Below are 18,510 nucleotides of genomic sequence, written 5' to 3'. Positions count from 1 at the left end.
GGGTCTCCACTATCCAGTACTGGGTGTAGAGGATGTTGTGGGCTGGGTTCCATAGCTCCAGCTCTCAGAAGGCATGAGGGGTGTCTTGAGGGGGCAGTGGTTCTGGTAAGGGTTGGAAGCCAAAGATGCCATGGCCTCATAGTTAGGAGTCAGGCAGGGACTCGTTCTACTCATTAAGAGAACATGGGTGTGCTCAAGGACTAGAAAACTTTTGAGACCAGCTAGGCAGATTTCTTTGTTCAGGGACTGTGGGGACAACATGATGGGAGAGAAGTGGGTGAGTAGAGCCCCAGGATGTACCTTTCCCGTGGATCTCTGAGGGAGGAAGGGTTTAGAAACCCTTGTTCTTCAGAAGTGTGTTGGGAAAGCAAGTGTAGGTGTAGAAGGGACCAGACCTATTAGAGTTCTTCCTTTAAACAAACAAACAAAAGGTTTTCTTTTTAAAAAGCCCATGTCTCATTGAAATGACTGGAAATTTCCAAACAGAATTAAATCACTGTTAACATACTACGTTACTCCTGATGATACTTAGTTATATGGCCTTCCAGAATTCTTGTGAATATGTGCATATACACATTTTTTCTTTGCTTTACAAAAATAGAATTGCAGCTTTTCTCACTTACTGTGTTTCACATCTTTTATCTCTAGTAGAACATTATCTTTTTAATGACTGCTCTAAAAATTGCTTAAAATTTTTTTTTTAGTGTTTATATTTGAGAGACAGACAGAGTAGAGTGCAAGCAGGGGAGGGGCAGAGAGAGAGAAGGAGACACAGAATCTGAAGCAGGCTCCAGGCTCCGAGCTGTCAGCACAGAGTCCAAAGTGGGGCTTGAACCCACAAACCATGAGATCATGACCTGAGCCAAAGTCAGACGCTCAACCGATGGAGCCACCTAGGCACCCCTGCTCTAAAAATTGTTAAGCTTTAATTTCTGTAGCCAGTTTTCTACTGTTGGAAATGTAGGTTGTTTTCAATTTTTTGAACTTACAAACAGCACTTTTGTTATGGACGGCTTTGTATATAACTCTAAACACTTGTCTAGTTTGTACTGATAAATTCCTAAAAGGAACATTGAGTCAAATGGGTCTCATGTTTTCTTTGGGAACTTGGAGAACAGCAGAGTCTTTCCTAAGTGGCTAACCTTTCTATTGACTGCAGGTCATTGAGGACAGAGCTGGTCCTGGTGGGGGGTGGGGATGCTCAGAAGAGAGAGCCCTGGATTTCTTGACTGCCAGCTCAGGGTTCTCCCCTTACCTTCCCCATGATCACTAGCCCAGGTCTGCTCACACACAGACTTCCACAGTGTTAGTTAGAGCCAGAGAAGGTCTTTCAGATCCTTCCTTCGTGGAACCTGCTGGGATTAGGGAGCCTTTAATTACAGAGCCAGCTCTGGCATGGCCCCAGTCTGTTGTAGATTTACCCTCTCCAGGCCTCAGTGCCCTCTTTATAGGAGAGTACAGAGCTGGGAGGGCACCTCCTGCCTCACTTCATGGGTGTTCATGGGGTGTTGTCCATTGGTTGTTTCCATGGTCTCATTTTCCATGACTTCTTCAGAGAGAGGCTGGTATACTTGTTACTGGTGTTTGAGCACGTGTCCTTCCCTCTTCACCATGTCTTCCTCCTTTGGAAACCTGCAGGTTGCTTGATGGAGTAGAGGCGGTCATGAGGATGAGCTAGCGGTGGCCACCTCCGTGGGCTGTGCATAACCATCTCTCCCTTCTTGTTCCCACAGAACATTCTGCTCCAGCTAAGGTGGTGAGGGCAGCAGTTCCTAAACAGCGCAAAGGCAGCAAGGTAAGGAGTAGGAGCAGGCTGCCTAAAGGGGGCTTCCTTGAAGAAGGAGGTGGTGGCCTCTTCTGAGCTTTGAGGTAGTTCTGGATCCTCTCAATAATGGGGGAGCCCCTCTGGGCCTCCACTGTGGGTGGTCCTAGTGGACAGATGATTGTGGGTTCTGATCTCTCCGGGGAGCTGGATTCTGTTTGGGTGAGGGGCTGAATGGCACGGGCATGGCCACCCCAGGGCCTTCACAGAACATGCCTTGCAGGTTGGTGACTTTGGAGATGCAATCAACTGGCCCACACCTGGAGAGATAGCCCACAAGAGTGTGCAGGTGAGTCTTTGGGGAAGAGTGGGCAGGTTTAAATGCTATGTACAAATGCACATTTGGCCTAAGTTCTCAGAGCCTCGGGTCTTAACTTTCTCGGTTTTTTCTTTTGAGAGGAGTGGTTGGTACACTATGGGCAACTCTGAAATAGCTAAGGATCATCATCATTTGAGCCCTTGCTGTATGTCAGGGACTGCCAAGTGCTGCTTACCATTTCATCGAATCCTCACAGTGACTTAAAGATAGGTCCTTTAGTAATTCCCGTTTTACAGATGAGACCACTGAAGCTAATAACCAGCCGTTGGGAGAGGCTAATAACGAGCCCTTGATGGTCAGGTGGGCCTTGGAAGTCAAGTCTGTTGTATTATTATTCCAGAGCCTGTGTTCTCCATCAGCTATACTTGGGTTGCCAGTGAGTGAAGCAGGAGAGTGGTCATTAGGCCAGGTACCCACCTCCAGACTGTATGTCTTGGGGAAGCTTATGTAGCGCTTTTTAGTCCCAGCAGAGGAACTCCTGATCAGTCCCCCCCTTCCAGTGCTTTTGTTCTGGACTGATGGCCTAGATCACTCACTGGCTGTGGCCATTGGCCTTCAGTTCACACACAGGGTTGCTGTGGACAAGCCAAGGGCTAGCATCTCTTTCGTCCCACAGACTACCTGGACGGTCTGGTCCTATAGGAAGTAAATGTATGGCCCCTGTATCCTGGTGGGTTGTCTCAGTTACTGAGACTCAAGGAAGATGAAGAAACAGGTTGTTTCCTACTTCCTGCCTGTTTGAGCACACCTCCCAGTGGAGGCATCTCAGGCATAAAAACAAGACCTAAGAATATATGTAGTCCAACCTGCTGTTGCATGCTGCATCTTCCCTGCCCCACCTTTCTAGTGGCAGGGGTCCTTCTGCCCCATCCTAGGAGGCTCTCTGATTCACCTCACCCCCTGTTACTCTGCTTCCTACTGCAGCCACAGCCCCACAAGTCCCAGCCTGCCCGGAAGCTGCCCCCCAGAAAGGACATGAAGGAACAGGAGAAAGGAGAGGGGAGTGATAGTAAAGAGAGCCCAAAAACCAAATCGGATGAATCTGGGGAAGAGAAGAATGGGGACGAAGACTGCCAGCGAGGGGGCCAGAAAAAGAAAGGTGAGTGGCTTGGAACAGGCTTGGGAGAAGTGTGCAGGCAGAACTGTGAAGTATCAGAACTCGGGGCTGCTGGATGAGTTTCAGGAGCCCCGAGAAGTCCTTGGGAGGCTGAGTGGTGTAGGCCACCGGGCCAGCAATCTTCACTTCCGCCTGCTGTCCATCAGTTCCTTCTCTTACTTAACAAGCATCCGGTAAGCCCTGTTCTCGGCAGTTGGGCTCCAGCAGTGCACAAGACAGATGAGGTCCCCGCCTCAGAGGAATCTTAATGTATCTTGTTGTATTGCTGTCCCATGTAAGATTTCATTTAAAACAAGAGTTTCCATTGCCCTCGCTAAGATGTTTAGGGTACAAGTTTGGCTGCTTTGACAGAGATTCAAAGTAACAGTAGTTTAAACAAGATAGAAGTTCATTTCTCTCATCTGACAGCTGAGTGTAAGTAGGCCAGGCCTAGAATGGCAACTATTCCTTTCCTTTCATCTTGCTGTGGTGTCTTGGCTCTTTTCATCAAGATGGCTCACTCTTTCCCTCTTCATTCCACTTAGCAGGAACGGGAAAGGGGAGAGCAGTTCCCTCTTAGGGACTCGGCCTGGAATTGACTACTTTCACAGAGCTCTCCATAGACAGAATTTTGACAATGTCTACAGGGAGCCTGGAAGTGCAGTCTTAATTCTGGGCAGCCATGCGTCTGGCTCCGGAAAGTGGTTCTCTGACCATGGAGAAATTGATATTAGGAGTCAGCTGTGAGTGTCTGTCGCACTGAGGTCCATGGCTTCCTTATTTTAGAGATGAAAATGAGGTCTAGTGTGGGCCATCAAATTGTGAACAGGTCTGTTGCTCGAGACACCAAAGAACGGTTGGGGGTAGGGATGGCTAGGAGAGACCTCTCCTTCAAGCCTTCCTCATGTGCCCATGCTGTCCTCCAGGGAACAAACACAAGTGGGTTCCGTTGCAAATAGACATGAAGCCTGAAGTGCCCAGAGAGAAACTGGTCTCGCGCCCTGCTCGCCCGCCAGAGCCACGGCACACGCCTGCCAACCGCGGGGAGATCAAAGGTATGCGCCGCCCACTGTGGAGGGCCTGGGCATGGGGGTCACCCTCAAGCCTGACCCAGCGCCCCTCTCCCCATAGGGTCTGAGCCTGCCACCTACGTGCCCGTGCCCATGGCCCCCCCCACCCCAGCCTGGCAACCAGAGACCAAACCGGAGCCTGCCTGGCACGACCAGGATGAGACATCGAGTGTGAAGAGTGATGGGGCTGGTGGGGCGCGGGCTTCCTTCCGTGGCCGTGGACGGGGGCGTGGTCGCGGCCGGGGACGCGGCCGGGGTGGCACTCGAAGTACGTGAGGCCCCTTTGGGCTCCGGGATGTCCGAGGGAGCGTGGCGGGGGCGGCGGGCAGGGCTCTCCTCTCCCTTATGGCGCCCATTTCCCCCATAGCCCATTTTGACTACCAGTTTGGCTACCGAAAGTTTGATGGTGCAGAGGGGCCTCGCACCCCCAAGTACATGAACAACATCACCTACTACTTTGACAATGTCAGCAGCACTGAGCTTTACAGCGTGGACCAGGAACTGCTCAAAGACTACATCAAGCGCCAGATGTGAGTGGACAGGAGCCTTCTTCCTGGAGGGATGCGTAGGGGCCCGGGAGCCGTCAGAGGTAGCTGCTGGCAGAGTAGGGATGGGCAGGTCCTTCTGGTGCTAGGGACAGTGCCTGCCCCTGGCTGGAACTGAAAAAGTTAACCGCTGCTCATCCTTTAAAAGTTAAATTTTCATAATAAAAGCTAATTTTTCATAAAGGTAATATTTATTGCAAAAGTAATACCATATTCGTCTAAAGAAAATTTAAAATTATCACAACAAAAAGGAGAGGCAGTGTCCAGAGTCCAGCCCTTTGTGCACTTCTGTTTATAATGGCAGCACGGTCAGAATGCTAGCAAACACCTAAGGAGTCCACACAGTGTAGCAAGGCTTGCTATTAAGTGCTTTCTAGGCATCCTCTTATTTAGTCCTGCGGCTATCTTGTTCCTACGAGCTGAGTCTTCTCTCCAGTTCGTAGGTGAACAAACAGACCCAGAGTGTTGCCCAGAGTTTCATGGCTAGTATTTCAAGGCACAGATTAGAATCCATTTCTGTCTGATGGCAAAACCCTAGCTCTGAACCACTCTGATGGTCCCTCAGTCGGGGGAGCCATACAAGGAGGTGGATCACTTCAGTACAGTGCAGTAGTATTTTAGGAGCAGAGGAGAAAGTGGCCAATAACATTGGAACTGGGTTTTAAAGGAAGATGAGGGGTTGGCCAAGCATACAAAGAAGCCGAAGGGCAGGGGGAATGGTTAGGGAGCCATAAAAAGATAGCATCTCTTTTCAGCCTGCAAAATTGTACGTTCAGTTGGGTCAGGGTCGGTCAGAGGCTATGTGTGGTGGCCGGGGTGTTCCGAACAAGAAGAGCAGACTCCTAAATGATGCTGCAGCAATCATCTGTCTTCTCCCCTCCACCTAGTGAATACTACTTCAGCGTGGACAATTTAGAGCGAGACTTCTTCCTGCGACGGAAAATGGATGCTGACGGTTTCCTTCCCATCACCCTTATTGCTTCCTTCCACCGAGTGCAGGCTCTTACCACTGACATTTCACTCATCTTTGCGGTAGGTCTCCCTTCCTGGGGCTGGGGTGCAGGGGAAGGAAAGGTCCTTACTTAAGGAGCTAGAGTTTGGGCCACAGCACAAAACCCTGGAGTAGTCCCCATCTGATGAATTCTGCTAAAGTTCCAGGGCTTGGCCAGCCTCTCTGCCTCCCTTCTTGCCTCTCTCTCTCTCTCTCTCTCTTCTTATGGAAAATTGCAGATATTTCAGAAGTAGACAGCATGGTATGATGAACCCAGCCTCAGCAATTACCACCTCATGGCCCATCTTACTCCATCTATCCCCCATCTGTGTTTCCTCTTTCAAATTACTTCGCAGAAAATGTCAGGTAACCTGACATTTCATCCACGTTTCAGTACTTGTCTCAAAAAGATAAATACCTGCCAGAAACCTAGTCACCATGTCGTTATCACATGTACAAGTATTAATTCCTTCATATGTCCAGATACCCAGCCAGTTGCAAATTCACCCCACTCGTCAAAACTGAGACTCAGGATCCAGACAAGACCCATATGTTGTCTTAAGTCTCCCCTTCCCTTCTCTTTTTCCTTGCAGTTTATTATTTCAATAAACTGGGTTGTGTATTTTGTCAAATTTCTCATGGGACACAGTGGTGTCATTTAGCATATTCTTGTATATTCCAAGTTTTTTGTAAATTGGTGGTCCAGAAGTCTGATCAGATTCAAGATTCAGGTTTGGGGGGTTTTCCTCCCGTCTTCGTCGAGAGTAAAGATCATGATAGATTCTCTCAGGTGGCACATAGCGTTTCATTTGTTCTCTTGTGCTAGAAGCTGCTATTGATGACTGTCTGGTATTTCATTAGGGATTGTAAAATGGTAAGATTCTAATTCTGTGAATCTGTCTTCATTTGTTACCTGGAATACCTCTTTAAGGAGAAACTTTGCCTCATCAGCATACCAAGAGGTATGGTTTGTACAGAAAGGGCGGATAAATGCTTGAACTTTCCTTTGTTAACCAGTTTTCAGAATTATGAGTTGATCCCTAATAGCTTTAAAGGTTTGGCGCTTGGGATTGTTTTTTTGTTTTGTTTTGTTTTGGTTTTTTTGTTTTTTTTCTTTTTTTTTCCTTTAGTATCTTTTAGTACCATTACAGTGTTACAACCTGTGAATTCAAACATACTGCAGTTTTTTCAACCCATTGCAGTTCATATGCTGAATCAAATTGTCCCATCTTTGGCTAGTGGAGCCTTGGTTCATCTTGTGCGTTTCCTGCCTCAGTTAGGGGATTGGCCATATTTTCAAGAAATTCTGGGTCCTCACTTCTGGGGAAGTGGTATTTAAATACTACAGTCTGAGTTGATTGTTGCTGTTTTGATTGGTCATTGTTTCTAGAGTTTTTTGTTTTTGTTTTTTTGTTTTTATGCATCATGAGATAATACTGATATTTTCTTTTTTTTTTTTAAGTTTGTTTTTTATTTATTTTGAGAGAGAGTGAGCCAGGGAGGGGCAGAGAGAGAGGCAGACAGAATCCCAAGCAGGCTCTGCACACCCAGCACAGAGCCTGATAGGGGGCTTGACCTTCCAACTGTGAGATCATGACCTGAGCTGAAATCAAGAGTTGGACACTCGACTGACTGAGCTACCCAGGCACCCCTCTACTGATATTTTCCATTATAGTTCAGGACTACAGGATCTTTATTCAACTCCAACTATCTTCTATTTGTAATAATCCTTTATCCTGTGCCCCAAATTTTAATTGCTGATGACATCAACATAATTATTCATTTGTTTTATTCAACAATTTATATAACCTATTCTTGTAATAATAACCTCTACTACTAAAAACAGGGGTTTTTCTTATACACTCAAATGACTGTATTTTCAAGTTATTACTTGAAATAATCTCTGTGTGGTCATGTCTCTAACTTGATGTGTATTAGTTTTGTTAGTTTCATTTTGCTCTCGAGTTTTAGGGATTGCTTTTTTCCCCTCTAATTTCTAATTTGTTTTACATTTAGGTAAAACATTTACATGGTTCAAAGTCAACATGGTATATTCCTAGAAGTCTGATTTAAAATTCTCTCACTTCCACTTTTTTCCCTTTATTTTTCTGTAGCCAACTTGTTTTGAATCCTTCCATTAAAAAAAAAAAACCTAAGTAAAAGTCTCTCTGTGCATTTATATCCTACCCCTTTCTTAGTTAAATGACAGCATATAGTGCCTGTATTTCTTCACCTGTTTTTTGTTTTCACTTACTAACTCTGGGAGCTGACTGCATAGTAGTACATAATAGGAAGATGCTCTTCATTCCTATTTACAGTTGCATATATATCTTTTCGTATATTTGCCAGTGTATCTTTGGTATAGATTTCTAGAAGTGAGAAGCCTGCACTAAAGGGCAAATGGCCGGATTCCTTTTCTCCAGAGGTTGGCCTTTGCATTCTCACCAGCAGAATAAGAGAGTGCCTCTTTCCCCAAACTATCTGTGCCAGTATTTCTCTGGGGGCAGATTCCTGGATGCAGAATGGCAAGGTCAAGGGGCAGGTGGGTTTTTCATGTTGGTACCCTCCTACAAGTTTGCACAGCTCCTTTGCTCACCAGCTGTGGAAGATGGTGCCAGTTTTCTTATACCCCTGCCAGCACCAGACTCCTGCCTGAGCTCGTGGGGCCCAGTCCTTCGTCTGCCAGCTTCCAAAAATCTCATTCTGTCCAAGTCTTTTCTCTGCATTCTCTCCCTCCTTCTCTCCTGCAGGCCCTAAAGGACAGCAAGGTGGTGGAGATCGTTGATGAGAAAGTGCGCAGGAGGGAGGAGCCGGAGAAGTGGCCTCTTCCTGGTCCCCCAATAGTGGATTATTCCCAGACCGATTTCTCCCAGCTTCTCAACTGCCCCGAGTTTGTGCCCCGTCAGCACTACCAGAAGGAGACAGGTAGGTACTGCAGACCTGTAGGTGCGTTCCTGTTGTCCTTGTCACCCAGCCAACTGGCATCAGGAGGACTAGAAGGTTGAGGGTCTCACCTTTCCACCCTCCAGAGTCCGCACCTGGCTCTCCCCGCGCAGTCACCCCAGTGCCAACCAAAACAGAGGAGGTCAGCAACCTGAAGACACTGCCCAAGGGCCTGTCTGCCAGCCTGCCTGACCTGGATTCTGAGAACTGGATTGAAGTGAAGAAGAGGCCGCGGCCGTCCCCAGCACGACCCAAGGTGTGTGGGACGTGGGCTGGAGCATGGAGAGGGGATATCGCCTGGGTACAGGGCTCTGAGGGGCTAGCTGGCAGGGTGGGTGGCTCAAGGTGGCGATGTGATCTGAGGTCAGCAGTGACTGCAGGAAAGCTGGTAGGACTGTTTCCCTTTCCAGTGAGGACCACTGCTCAGGATAGCCCTAGCTGAGTGGAATTTTCCATGGGAAGAAATCATACAGCCCCGGGCAGCAGTGTCCCAGGTTTCTTGATGTTTGGCTCTTATTTTTGCCCCATCTAAATTGCTGGGGCTGCTTTAATGCCTAAGTGTGTCCTCATTGTCCCCTGTATAAGCCCCTCAGGCCCTCTGAAGAGCGAAGGGAGAGAAAACAGACACACGGCCTGGATGTAGCGTTAGTCTAGACTAGACCAGTCTCCTGTCACCGATGGCTGTTGACCTTGGGCAGCTCGTTTAATATCTCAAGTTTTTAGTGTCCCCGTCTTCACATGAAAGAAAGGAGGGCTTAGACTGCTGTAGAAATTATAAAGCAATATGCCAGTAGTGTGCATTGAGTCCACTGTTAGAGAACGGTTTCCATTTCCGACTAAAATGAGTGCCCCCTTTCCAGAAGCGGATGTGTGCTCTGTCCCATCCCCCACCTCCTCTTAAAGATCTCTTTGGTCTGAGGCTTGTAAGGCGGCTTCATAGATGACCTTGGACTTTGGGGTCTGAAATTCTATGCCCCCTTTTCCATTGTGCCACTGTGACTGTCTCCCTTGTCTCCCTCTTGTTCAAACCCCAACTTCCCTATCTCTTCTGGCTGTGATCCTTTGACCACAGAGTGTCAGGGATCAGGCCAGAGTCCTGAGGACCTTTAGGAGGTCCAGGCTTACAGACTGTGAAGGCTTTGGAAAGACAGGCAGGCTTAGCCCCCATTCCAGAAACAGAGCCCCGCTCGCACCTGGCCTATCTTGAACCTTAAAATCGAGTAGGTTTGGAGTTTACATGGGAAGCTTTTTGCAAAGCATGGAATTGACTTTTTGGATATAGATTATGAGGTAGACAAATGCTTCTGCGCCAAAGTCTCAGATAAATTCAGTCTAGCAACGGTCTGAAATATTTTCTTTTGCTGAAAGCACCTTGTTGTCTCTTGCATCTGGAACATGCTGTTCTTCCTGCCTAGCACACTCTTGGTCCCTGCCTTCACCTGGCTTACTTACACTCATCCTTCAGTAATTACAGCTCCCCGGAAGCGTTCCCTGACTGTCCCCACCTCTAGTTCGTTAATAAGTGCCTCTCCCTATGTACTCCACAAATTCTATTTATAGTTAGTCTTTACCAATACCACATTACACTTGGCTGGCTGGTTGTTTGACTTTTTCTCCCACTAAACTGTGAGCTCCTGAAGTTCAAGAATTGTGTCTTGTTCATTATTCTGCTTTTAGGTTCTTCATTCAGGGCCTGGTGCCAGTGGGTGCTTGCTCACTCATCAGATAGTTGAACATCTGCTGTTGCTAGGTCCCAGTCTAGGTACTGGGGATATGATGAAAAGCAAGGCAGCTGTGGCCCTTGCCTCATGAAGCTTCCTTTTTCTTAGATTTTGGATAGATGGAACAGATGGATCAACCTGTTGAACTTCTGCTGTGTGCTCACTCCCAGGCTAGGTGAATGAGAGCACAGGTGGCTGCAGGGAACTTGTCACCTCATTGTTTATGAGTGACTGTGTTGTGAGCCGGGAGAGAAGAAACCTGGAGTCCTAGGGGACTGGCTCCAAAGCTGACAGCTGCGGCTTGGTGGCATGGCCAGTGCCCCTCTCTCGGCGGACAGCTACAGAGGCCGGTCCGAGGGCGCCCTGGTGATTCCCTCTCCCCTTGGTCTGTCCCCATTTTAGAAGTCTGAGGAGCCCAGGTTCCTCCACCCGACCTCTCTGCCTCCGCAGCTGCCCGCTCAGCAGCTGACGTCCAAGGAGCAGGATGAGCAAGAGGAACTGGATTTCCTGTTTGACGAGGAGATGGAGCAGATGGATGGGAGGAAGAACACCTTCACCGCCTGGTCTGATGAGGACTCTGACTATGAGATCGATGACCGGGATGTCAACAAGATCCTCATCGTCACCCAGACGCCACCTTACATGCGCCGGCACCCCGGGGGGGACCGTACTGGCAACCACACCTCTCGTGCCAAGATGAGCGCTGAGCTGGCCAAGGTCATTAACGACGGGCTCTTCTACTACGAGCAGGACCTGTGGACTGAGAAGTTCGAACCTGAGTATTCCCAGATCAAGGTGAGGCTCGGACACGGCACTGGGGGTGGAGCCTGGGGTACCTGCAGTGCGTGGGACAGGGGAAGGCTGATGAGCGGTGTGGCCTTGGGCACAGAGCCTCAGTTGTCCTCGTGTATGGAAAGGGAGTGGTGATGGACGCCCTGCTGGAGCATTCAGTGAGAAGAGACATGTAAACACTTTGTAAGCTGTGCCAGAGCAGGAGATGACTGTTGTGCCAGCTGAGCATTGCGTTTAAGGTCATAACAGTCGGTCAGATGCCAGTGGGGAAGAGAATGAGGATTCGATTGGCACTTCTAGTCTCAAATATTTAGGCCCATATAAAAGTTGAAAGGCCTTTTAAGGCACTTGTTTTGAGTAGAGAAGATAGAGAAAAGACAGGCTTTTTAAAAATCACTGTTGCCCGGAAACAGTCAAAACTTTCTGTAGGTTTTTACAGAGCGACTGTGTGTGGTGGTAGGTGGGCCTGAGGGGAGCCTGTGGAGCAGGTAGCGGTGTGTTTGGTGGAGGTGAGGAGACAGTGGTGGGAAGCAGGTCGGGGGTCTGCAGTGAGTTCCGGAGAGCTAAAGTCCTCGTCTCGGTCTTGCCGTAGAGAGGGCTGGGCGGGCCCTAACCCCTTCTGGGTGGGCACGCTCGTGCCCTGGTAACTGGGGGTGGGGAGTGAGGAGGCTGCCGCTGAGAGCCTGGGGACCAGAATTCCACGTATGTGGACGTGGGAGCTGCCCTTTGCAACTTCCTGCAGGTCCCGGATTCCTAAACAGGCTGGGGCAGTCTTCTTACTAACCTCTTCTCCCCACCCATCTTATATCCTCTGCAGCAAGAAGTCGAGAACTTCAAGAAAGTCAACATGATCAGTCGGGAGCAGTTTGATACACTAACCCCAGAGCCCCCCGTGGATCCCAACCAGGAGGTCCCTCCTGGGCCACCCCGCTTCCAGCAAGGTGAGAGGTGACACCTGGAACCCTGGCCTGGGTGGGAGGGTCTGCAGCCCTTCAACGGGGAGCCTTCCAAGGACAGACGGTCACAGGCCTACCCCTGCTTACTGGCCTGCTCTGCCTCTGCAGTTCCCACTGATGCCCTGGCCAACAAATTGTTTGGTGCTCCTGAGCCCTCCACCATCGCCCGTTCTCTACCAACCACTGTCCCGGAGTCGCCAAACTACCGCAACGCCAGGACCCCCCGCACTCCCCGGACACCACAGCTCAAAGACTCGAGTCAGACATCACGGTTTTACCCAGTAGTGAAAGAAGGACGGACACTAGACGCCAAGGTGAGGCTCTCCTGCCGGGCTGCTAAGAGTCTTGGGCTCACTTCATCTCTCTCCCCTGCTTTGCTTTTTACCCTTGCTTAAGCCAGGAGACTGCCAGATCCCAGACCTGCTCTATATTCTTAGGCAGCTGGGCCCCCCCAGGATCGAGTGGCCACATCTGAAGAAGGGACCGGGTGTGGGAGTGGTGATTCCATGTAGCCAGGATAAGGCCTCAGGAGGATGGACCAGGAGTGGGTCCTTAGGGCTCCCAAGCCTCAGTTTCCTCACCTGTGAAATAGGCATACCATTTCCTAACTCATAACTGTGGACATCATGTGAGAGAATAGATATGAAAATGCTTTGTAAATTGTGAAATAACTCACACACATGAGAGGTCTTGGTCCTACAAGTGCTTGGTGCTCCTAGAGTTCTGTGAGTGCGATTAATAACAAAATCTGGACTGGCCTTTGCAGATGCCTCGGAAAAGGAAGACAAGACACAGCTCGAACCCGCCCCTGGAGAGTCATGTGGGCTGGGTGATGGATTCCCGTGAGCACAGGCCCCGGACTGCTTCCATCAGGTGCCAGGGCAGTGGGGAGGAGAGATGAGGCCGACTGCAGGATGGGTGGGAAAGCCAAGCAGCTGATGGGACCAGGAAGAACGAACCTCTTCGGTCTATAAATTAAAGAAAGGGACTGTTAATCTAAATCCAAAAATCTGGAGGAGTCTAGAGAACTTAATCCAGAGCCTGGGAAGATTTTCCTAAAGAAGTGGTGTTGCATCTACACGGGACCAGAGTGTCTTCAGAGAGAGAATGTTTGTGAATGATTTCAAAAGTGTGTATGTGCTGCCTGCCCCAGGATGGGGCGGTCATTAAATAAAAATACAGATTCCTGGGCCCTGCCCTCGATCTTCTGATTCAGCTTCTGGGGGTAGGGTTTAGGTGGCTTCCCCCATCCCCCAACCCCCAGCCCCAGGAAAATTGTCCCAGTGTTCTCTGTTCAAGAGCAAGGTTTGGAAGCCATTGACCTATATATGCACTCTACTCCCTGCAAAGATGGTACAGACTGAGAATGGTCATGGTTTTAAAGAAAACATATAGATGGATTAACCCATAATAGCTTATCAAAGAAAGTTGAATGTGAACTCTGGATAAATAAATGCTTAGAAGCTCAGGTTTGGGCATTGTGCTGATCTGGGATGTTAAACAGCCCCGTGACTCAGGACAAGTCTCCCAGTCTCTGTAAGCCTCACTGACTACTTTGTAAAACGCACCAAAGGTCTGTGTGTGCAAAGAGTGATTTGGGCCCGTGGATGTAAGTTAAGGACCTAGCACAGTACTTGGGTCTCTTTGCTGCCCTACGAGAAGCTAGATCTTGGCTGATGGAAGGACCAGAGGGGCCCCTCCTAAACTGATGGCTAGCTGCTCCAGGGAACCTGGTGACATTGTCTCTTTCCTGACCTCTAGTTCCAGCCCCTCAGAAGGGACACCTGCAGTTGGCAGCTATGGCTGTACCCCTCAGTCATTGCCCAAGTTCCAGCATCCTTCCCACGAGCTGCTCAAGGAAAATGGCTTCACACAACACGTCTACCACAAGTATCGTAGGCGCTGCCTTAACGGTAAGAAGCACAGGGGCAGAGGGCTGAGCCTCTGGGTCCACTACTTAGATCCGAGTGTAAGCGTGGTGGATCAGGTAATTGTTTTCTCTGACCTTAGATCAAGAAGTGACACAACATTGCAACAAGAAGGATTGGAGCTAGACCCAGGCCATGTAGTTGGGAATACAGAAAGCTAAAAGAATCTGCTACTCAGAATATTTTGTTCCTTGATCTTCCTCTACAGATAATAAAAAAAATATCAAAAGTTTACCTTTTTTTACATTTTTTACATTTTTTTAAATTTTTAAGTGGTTGTGAAGAAGAAAGAGAAGAACTTTTGACAGAGACAATATCTGGCCTGTAAAGCCTAAAACATTTACTCTCTGGCCTTTTGTGGGAAGGAGTTTGCTGACCCCTGCTCTAGAAGATGGTATAGGGAAATAAGCTTTCTAGATACTCTCATGTGTTTCTTTTTATCACAGAATGAGATTTTATTTTATTTTATTTAAAAAAAATTTTTTTACATTGATTTATTTTTGATAGAGGTAGAGCACAAGTGGGGGAGGGGCAGAGAGAGAAGGAGACACAGAATCCGAAGCAGGCTCCAGGCTCCGAGCTGTCAGCACAGAGCCTAGTGCGGGGCTCGAACTCACAAACCGCGAGATCATGACCTGAGCCGAAGTCGGAGGCTTAACCGACTGAGCCACCCAGGTGCCATGAGATTTTTTTTTTTTTTTAATTTTTTTATTTTTTAGAGAGCGAGTGAGTGGGGGAGAGGGGCAGAGGAGGGAGAGAGAGAATTTTAAACAGACTCCATGCTCAGAACAGAGCCCATTGCAGGGCTTGGTCTCACAAACCCCGGGGATCATGACCTGAGCTGAAATCTGGAGTTGAAGGCTCAACCGACTGAGCCACCTGGCTCCTGAAATGTCTTTTAACTATAGATTTCTGTCAGGTTGGCTGTAAAGATGCTCAAAAGCAATCTCCCCCCCTCCCCCCCAATTTTTTTTTTAGAGAGAACAGTGGGAGGGGCAGAGAGAGGGGAAGAGAGAATCCCAAATAGTCTCTGTGCTATGAGCACAGAGCCCGACGCAGGGCTCGATCCCATGAACCATGAGATCATGACCTAAGTTGAAAGAAATCAAGAGTCAAGACGCTCAACCGACTGAGCCACCTAGGGGCTCCACAGAAGCAATCTTTAAAAATTTTCTTTTTAATGTTTATTTTTTGAGAGAGGCAGAGTGTGAGTGGGGAGCGGCAGAGAGAGAGGAGACACAGAATCTGAAGCAGGCTCCAGGCTCTGAGCTGTCAGCACAGAGCCCGACATGGGGCTCGAACCCACAAGCTGTGAGATCATGACCTGAGCCGAAGTCAGACACTCAACTGACTGAGCCCTAGGCAACCCCCCACAGAAGCAGTCTTAATGCTCCCTTGTATTAATTTGCCTCCCCTCTTTTCATTTAGCAAAACATGGCTGCTAAGTGCTTCTTTCGTCTGCCTTACTTCCCTCTGCGTTTGTGTATGACAGTTTTATTGAGATAGGATTCACATACTATACAGTTTACCCATTTAAAGTGAAAGGTGCTGTGACTTTTAGTATATTCAGGAGTTGCACGTCCATCAGCAGAATCGATTTTAGAACATTTTCATTACCACAGAAAGAAACCCTGTGCCCCTGACCAGTCATTTCTCATCCCTGCCCCCACAGCTCCTTCCGGGCCTGCACAACCACCAGTCTGAATGGTTTGCCGTTTGTGGGCTTTTCATATAGATAGAATCCTGTATCACAGCATTCTTTGTGACTGGTTTCTTCCCTTAGCATACTGTTGTCACATTTCATCTATATTGTAGCATGGTGTCAGTACTTTATTCCTTTTCCTTGCCAGATAATATTCCATTATTATGGGTATGGCCTGTTCTGTTTATTTGTTTGTCAGATGAGGGACATTTGGATTGCCACTTTTTGTCTATCATGAATAGTGCTGCTGTGAATATTCGTGTACAAGTTTTTGTGTGGACATAGGTTTTCATTTAGCTTGGATAGAAGAGCGGAATTGCAGGGTCATATGATAGCTGTGTTTAAACCTTTGGAGGAATCGTGAGACTGTTTGCCAAAGTGGGGGCACCATGTTTTCGTTCCTGACAGCAGTGTATAGGGCTTCTGGTTGCTCCAATCCTCCTAGCACTTGGTATTGTCTTTTTTATTACAGCCGTCTTCATAGGCTTGAAGTGATAAGTGATACCTCCTTACGGTTTTGATTTGCATTTTCCTGGAAGCCATAACGTTGAAAATTTTTTTCATGTCTTTATCGGCCATTTGTATACCTTTGGAGAAACGTCTGTTCAGATCCTTTGCCTATTTTTTGACTATTATTTGCCTTTATTAACAAGTTATAAGAGTTTTTTATAGATTCTAGGTACAAGTCCCTTAGCAGATTCATGAGTTGTAAATACTTTTTCCCCACCCTGTGGGTTGATTTTTCATGTTGTTGATAGTGTTCTTTGAAGCACAGAGGTTTTTAGTCTCTCTCTTTTTTTTTTAATTTATTGAGAGAGTGTGCATGCACACGAGTGGGGGAGGAGGAGAGGGAGAGGGAGACAGATTCTTAAGCAGTCTCCGTGATCAGTGCAGAGCCAGAAACGAGGCTCGATTTCATCATGACCGTGAGATCATGACCTGAGACAAAGTCAAGAGTCAGACGCTTAACCAGCTGAGCCATCCAGGCACCCCAGGTTTTTAGTTTTTAGTTTTTAATTTTTTTTAATGTTTTATTTATTTTTGAGAGAGAGAGAAAGAGCCAGAGTGTGAGTCGGGGAGGGGCAGAGAGGAAGACACAAAATCTGTAGCAGGCCCCAGGCTCTAAGCTGTCAGCACAGAACCTGACACAGGGCTCGAACCCAGAAACCATGAGGGCATGAACTAGTTGAAATCGGATGGATGCTTAACTGACTGAGCCACCCAGGTGCCCTTTTAGTTTTTTTAATGATACTAAATTTATCTATTCTTCTGTTGCTTGTGCTTTGGTATTGTGTATTTTTAATGGTACCATTTTGTAATTGGTGGATTCCTAAAATAATTGTTGGTAATGACTAATCAGTGTAATTTGTTGGGTTGTCGGATTATTTGTTCATGCTTTTCCTTATTCTGACTACACTTGAGAGCAGTAGCATTTGAGATGAAGAGCTAGACCAGGCTGGCCTGATTTAGAAGCTGATGCCACCTGCTTGTGGCGAGGCCCAGGCCCACTGCCTGGCAGCAGGGCCTGACACGGAATAGCGCTTAATGACCGTCTCCTGAAAGACTGAAAGGACAGGGGATGAGCAAGGGAATTGGGGGGGACAGGAGAAAGGACCAAAGTCTGACCCCAGGAGCATTTGTCCCCTCAACACGGGCAGCCTGGCCCTGAAAGGTCTTTCCTCCTCTGTCCCCAATCAGAGCGGAAACGCTTGGGCATTGGCCAGTCTCAGGAGATGAACACTCTCTTCCGCTTCTGGTCCTTCTTCCTCCGAGATCACTTCAACAAAAAGATGTATGAGGAGTTTAAGCAGCTTGCTCTGGAGGATGCCAAAGAAGGCTACAGGTGAGCAGGATGTGAGGAGTGTGGCTGAGTAGGGGGGAGAGGCTGCTGGCGGGTCTTGTGGGAGGTGAAGCATTCCTGGTGGGTCTGCCTCCAGAGCTATAACCAGAAATCTGTTTTGCATACACATTTGCTTTATAAAAACATGATTATTTTTGAATGAGTAATATGTTTACATGGTTCAAAATTCGAAGAGGACATAGGTTATATAGTGAGAAGTCTCCTCATCCCTGTCCCCATGCCATCTAGTTGCTTTCTCCACAGATAGCCAGCATGGTCAGAATCCTGAGGGGCTTTCCTAAAAATATTTGCTTGTGTGAGCAAGGACATACCTATAGTCTCCCACCACCCTACTGTTGTTTACCCAAAGTATAGCTTCTATTAGATAATAATTTGTACCGTACTTTTTAATGTATTTAGATCATCACATGAATGCCTTTTTGTATCTTATCATTTATAAGCATGAGCGTGTTTCCACATTGTTAAAGTATTTAACTTTTAAAACTTTCTTACAGAAATTCTTACATACCTTTTGCTGAAAGTTCAGAAAATATAGATAAGATCATTTGAAAATTCCAACTCCCAGAGATAACCATTGTTAATATATTTAAGTGTGTGGCCTTCTAGACTTTGTATGCATGGGTAGATGTAAAATTTACATATTTGTTTGTAAAATGGGCTCATTCTGATGTAACACTTTGAAACCTGTCTTTTCCACTTGGTGATATATCATAAGCATCTCAGTATCCATCAGTGTGTATTTACATTATAATTTTTTTTAATGT

At 47.6% G+C, this 18,510-nt stretch overlaps 1 protein-coding gene across 2 annotated transcripts in view; it reads left to right on the top strand.

The window, feature by feature from the left end:
* LARP1 (La ribonucleoprotein 1, translational regulator) overlaps positions 1-18,510 on the top strand; it is a 53,595-nt gene that overhangs the window by 31,280 nt on the left and 3,805 nt on the right. The window contains exons 2-16 of one of the 2 annotated variants that reach the window (XM_027077616.2): positions 1,734-1,795; positions 2,046-2,111; positions 3,066-3,240; positions 4,164-4,292; positions 4,369-4,575; positions 4,675-4,837; positions 5,740-5,884; positions 8,594-8,768; positions 8,873-9,042; positions 10,910-11,302; positions 12,117-12,240; positions 12,364-12,569; positions 13,022-13,128; positions 14,017-14,168; positions 17,584-17,728. In XM_027077616.2, coding sequence (XP_026933417.1) covers positions 1,734-1,795; positions 2,046-2,111; positions 3,066-3,240; positions 4,164-4,292; positions 4,369-4,575; positions 4,675-4,837; positions 5,740-5,884; positions 8,594-8,768; positions 8,873-9,042; positions 10,910-11,302; positions 12,117-12,240; positions 12,364-12,569; positions 13,022-13,128; positions 14,017-14,168; positions 17,584-17,728 — 2,419 coding nt within the window. The remainder of the gene's footprint in view (positions 1-1,733; positions 1,796-2,045; positions 2,112-3,065; positions 3,241-4,163; positions 4,293-4,368; positions 4,576-4,674; positions 4,838-5,739; positions 5,885-8,593; positions 8,769-8,872; positions 9,043-10,909; positions 11,303-12,116; positions 12,241-12,363; positions 12,570-13,021; positions 13,129-14,016; positions 14,169-17,583; positions 17,729-18,510) is intronic. The other variant, XM_053199789.1, reaches the window with a different exon arrangement.

Source organism: Acinonyx jubatus, chromosome A1 (assembly GCF_027475565.1).
Source record: "Acinonyx jubatus isolate Ajub_Pintada_27869175 chromosome A1, VMU_Ajub_asm_v1.0, whole genome shotgun sequence".
Classification (NCBI taxonomy): Eukaryota; Metazoa; Chordata; class Mammalia; order Carnivora; family Felidae; genus Acinonyx; species Acinonyx jubatus.
This window is presented reverse-complemented; position numbering and strand designations above follow the sequence as displayed.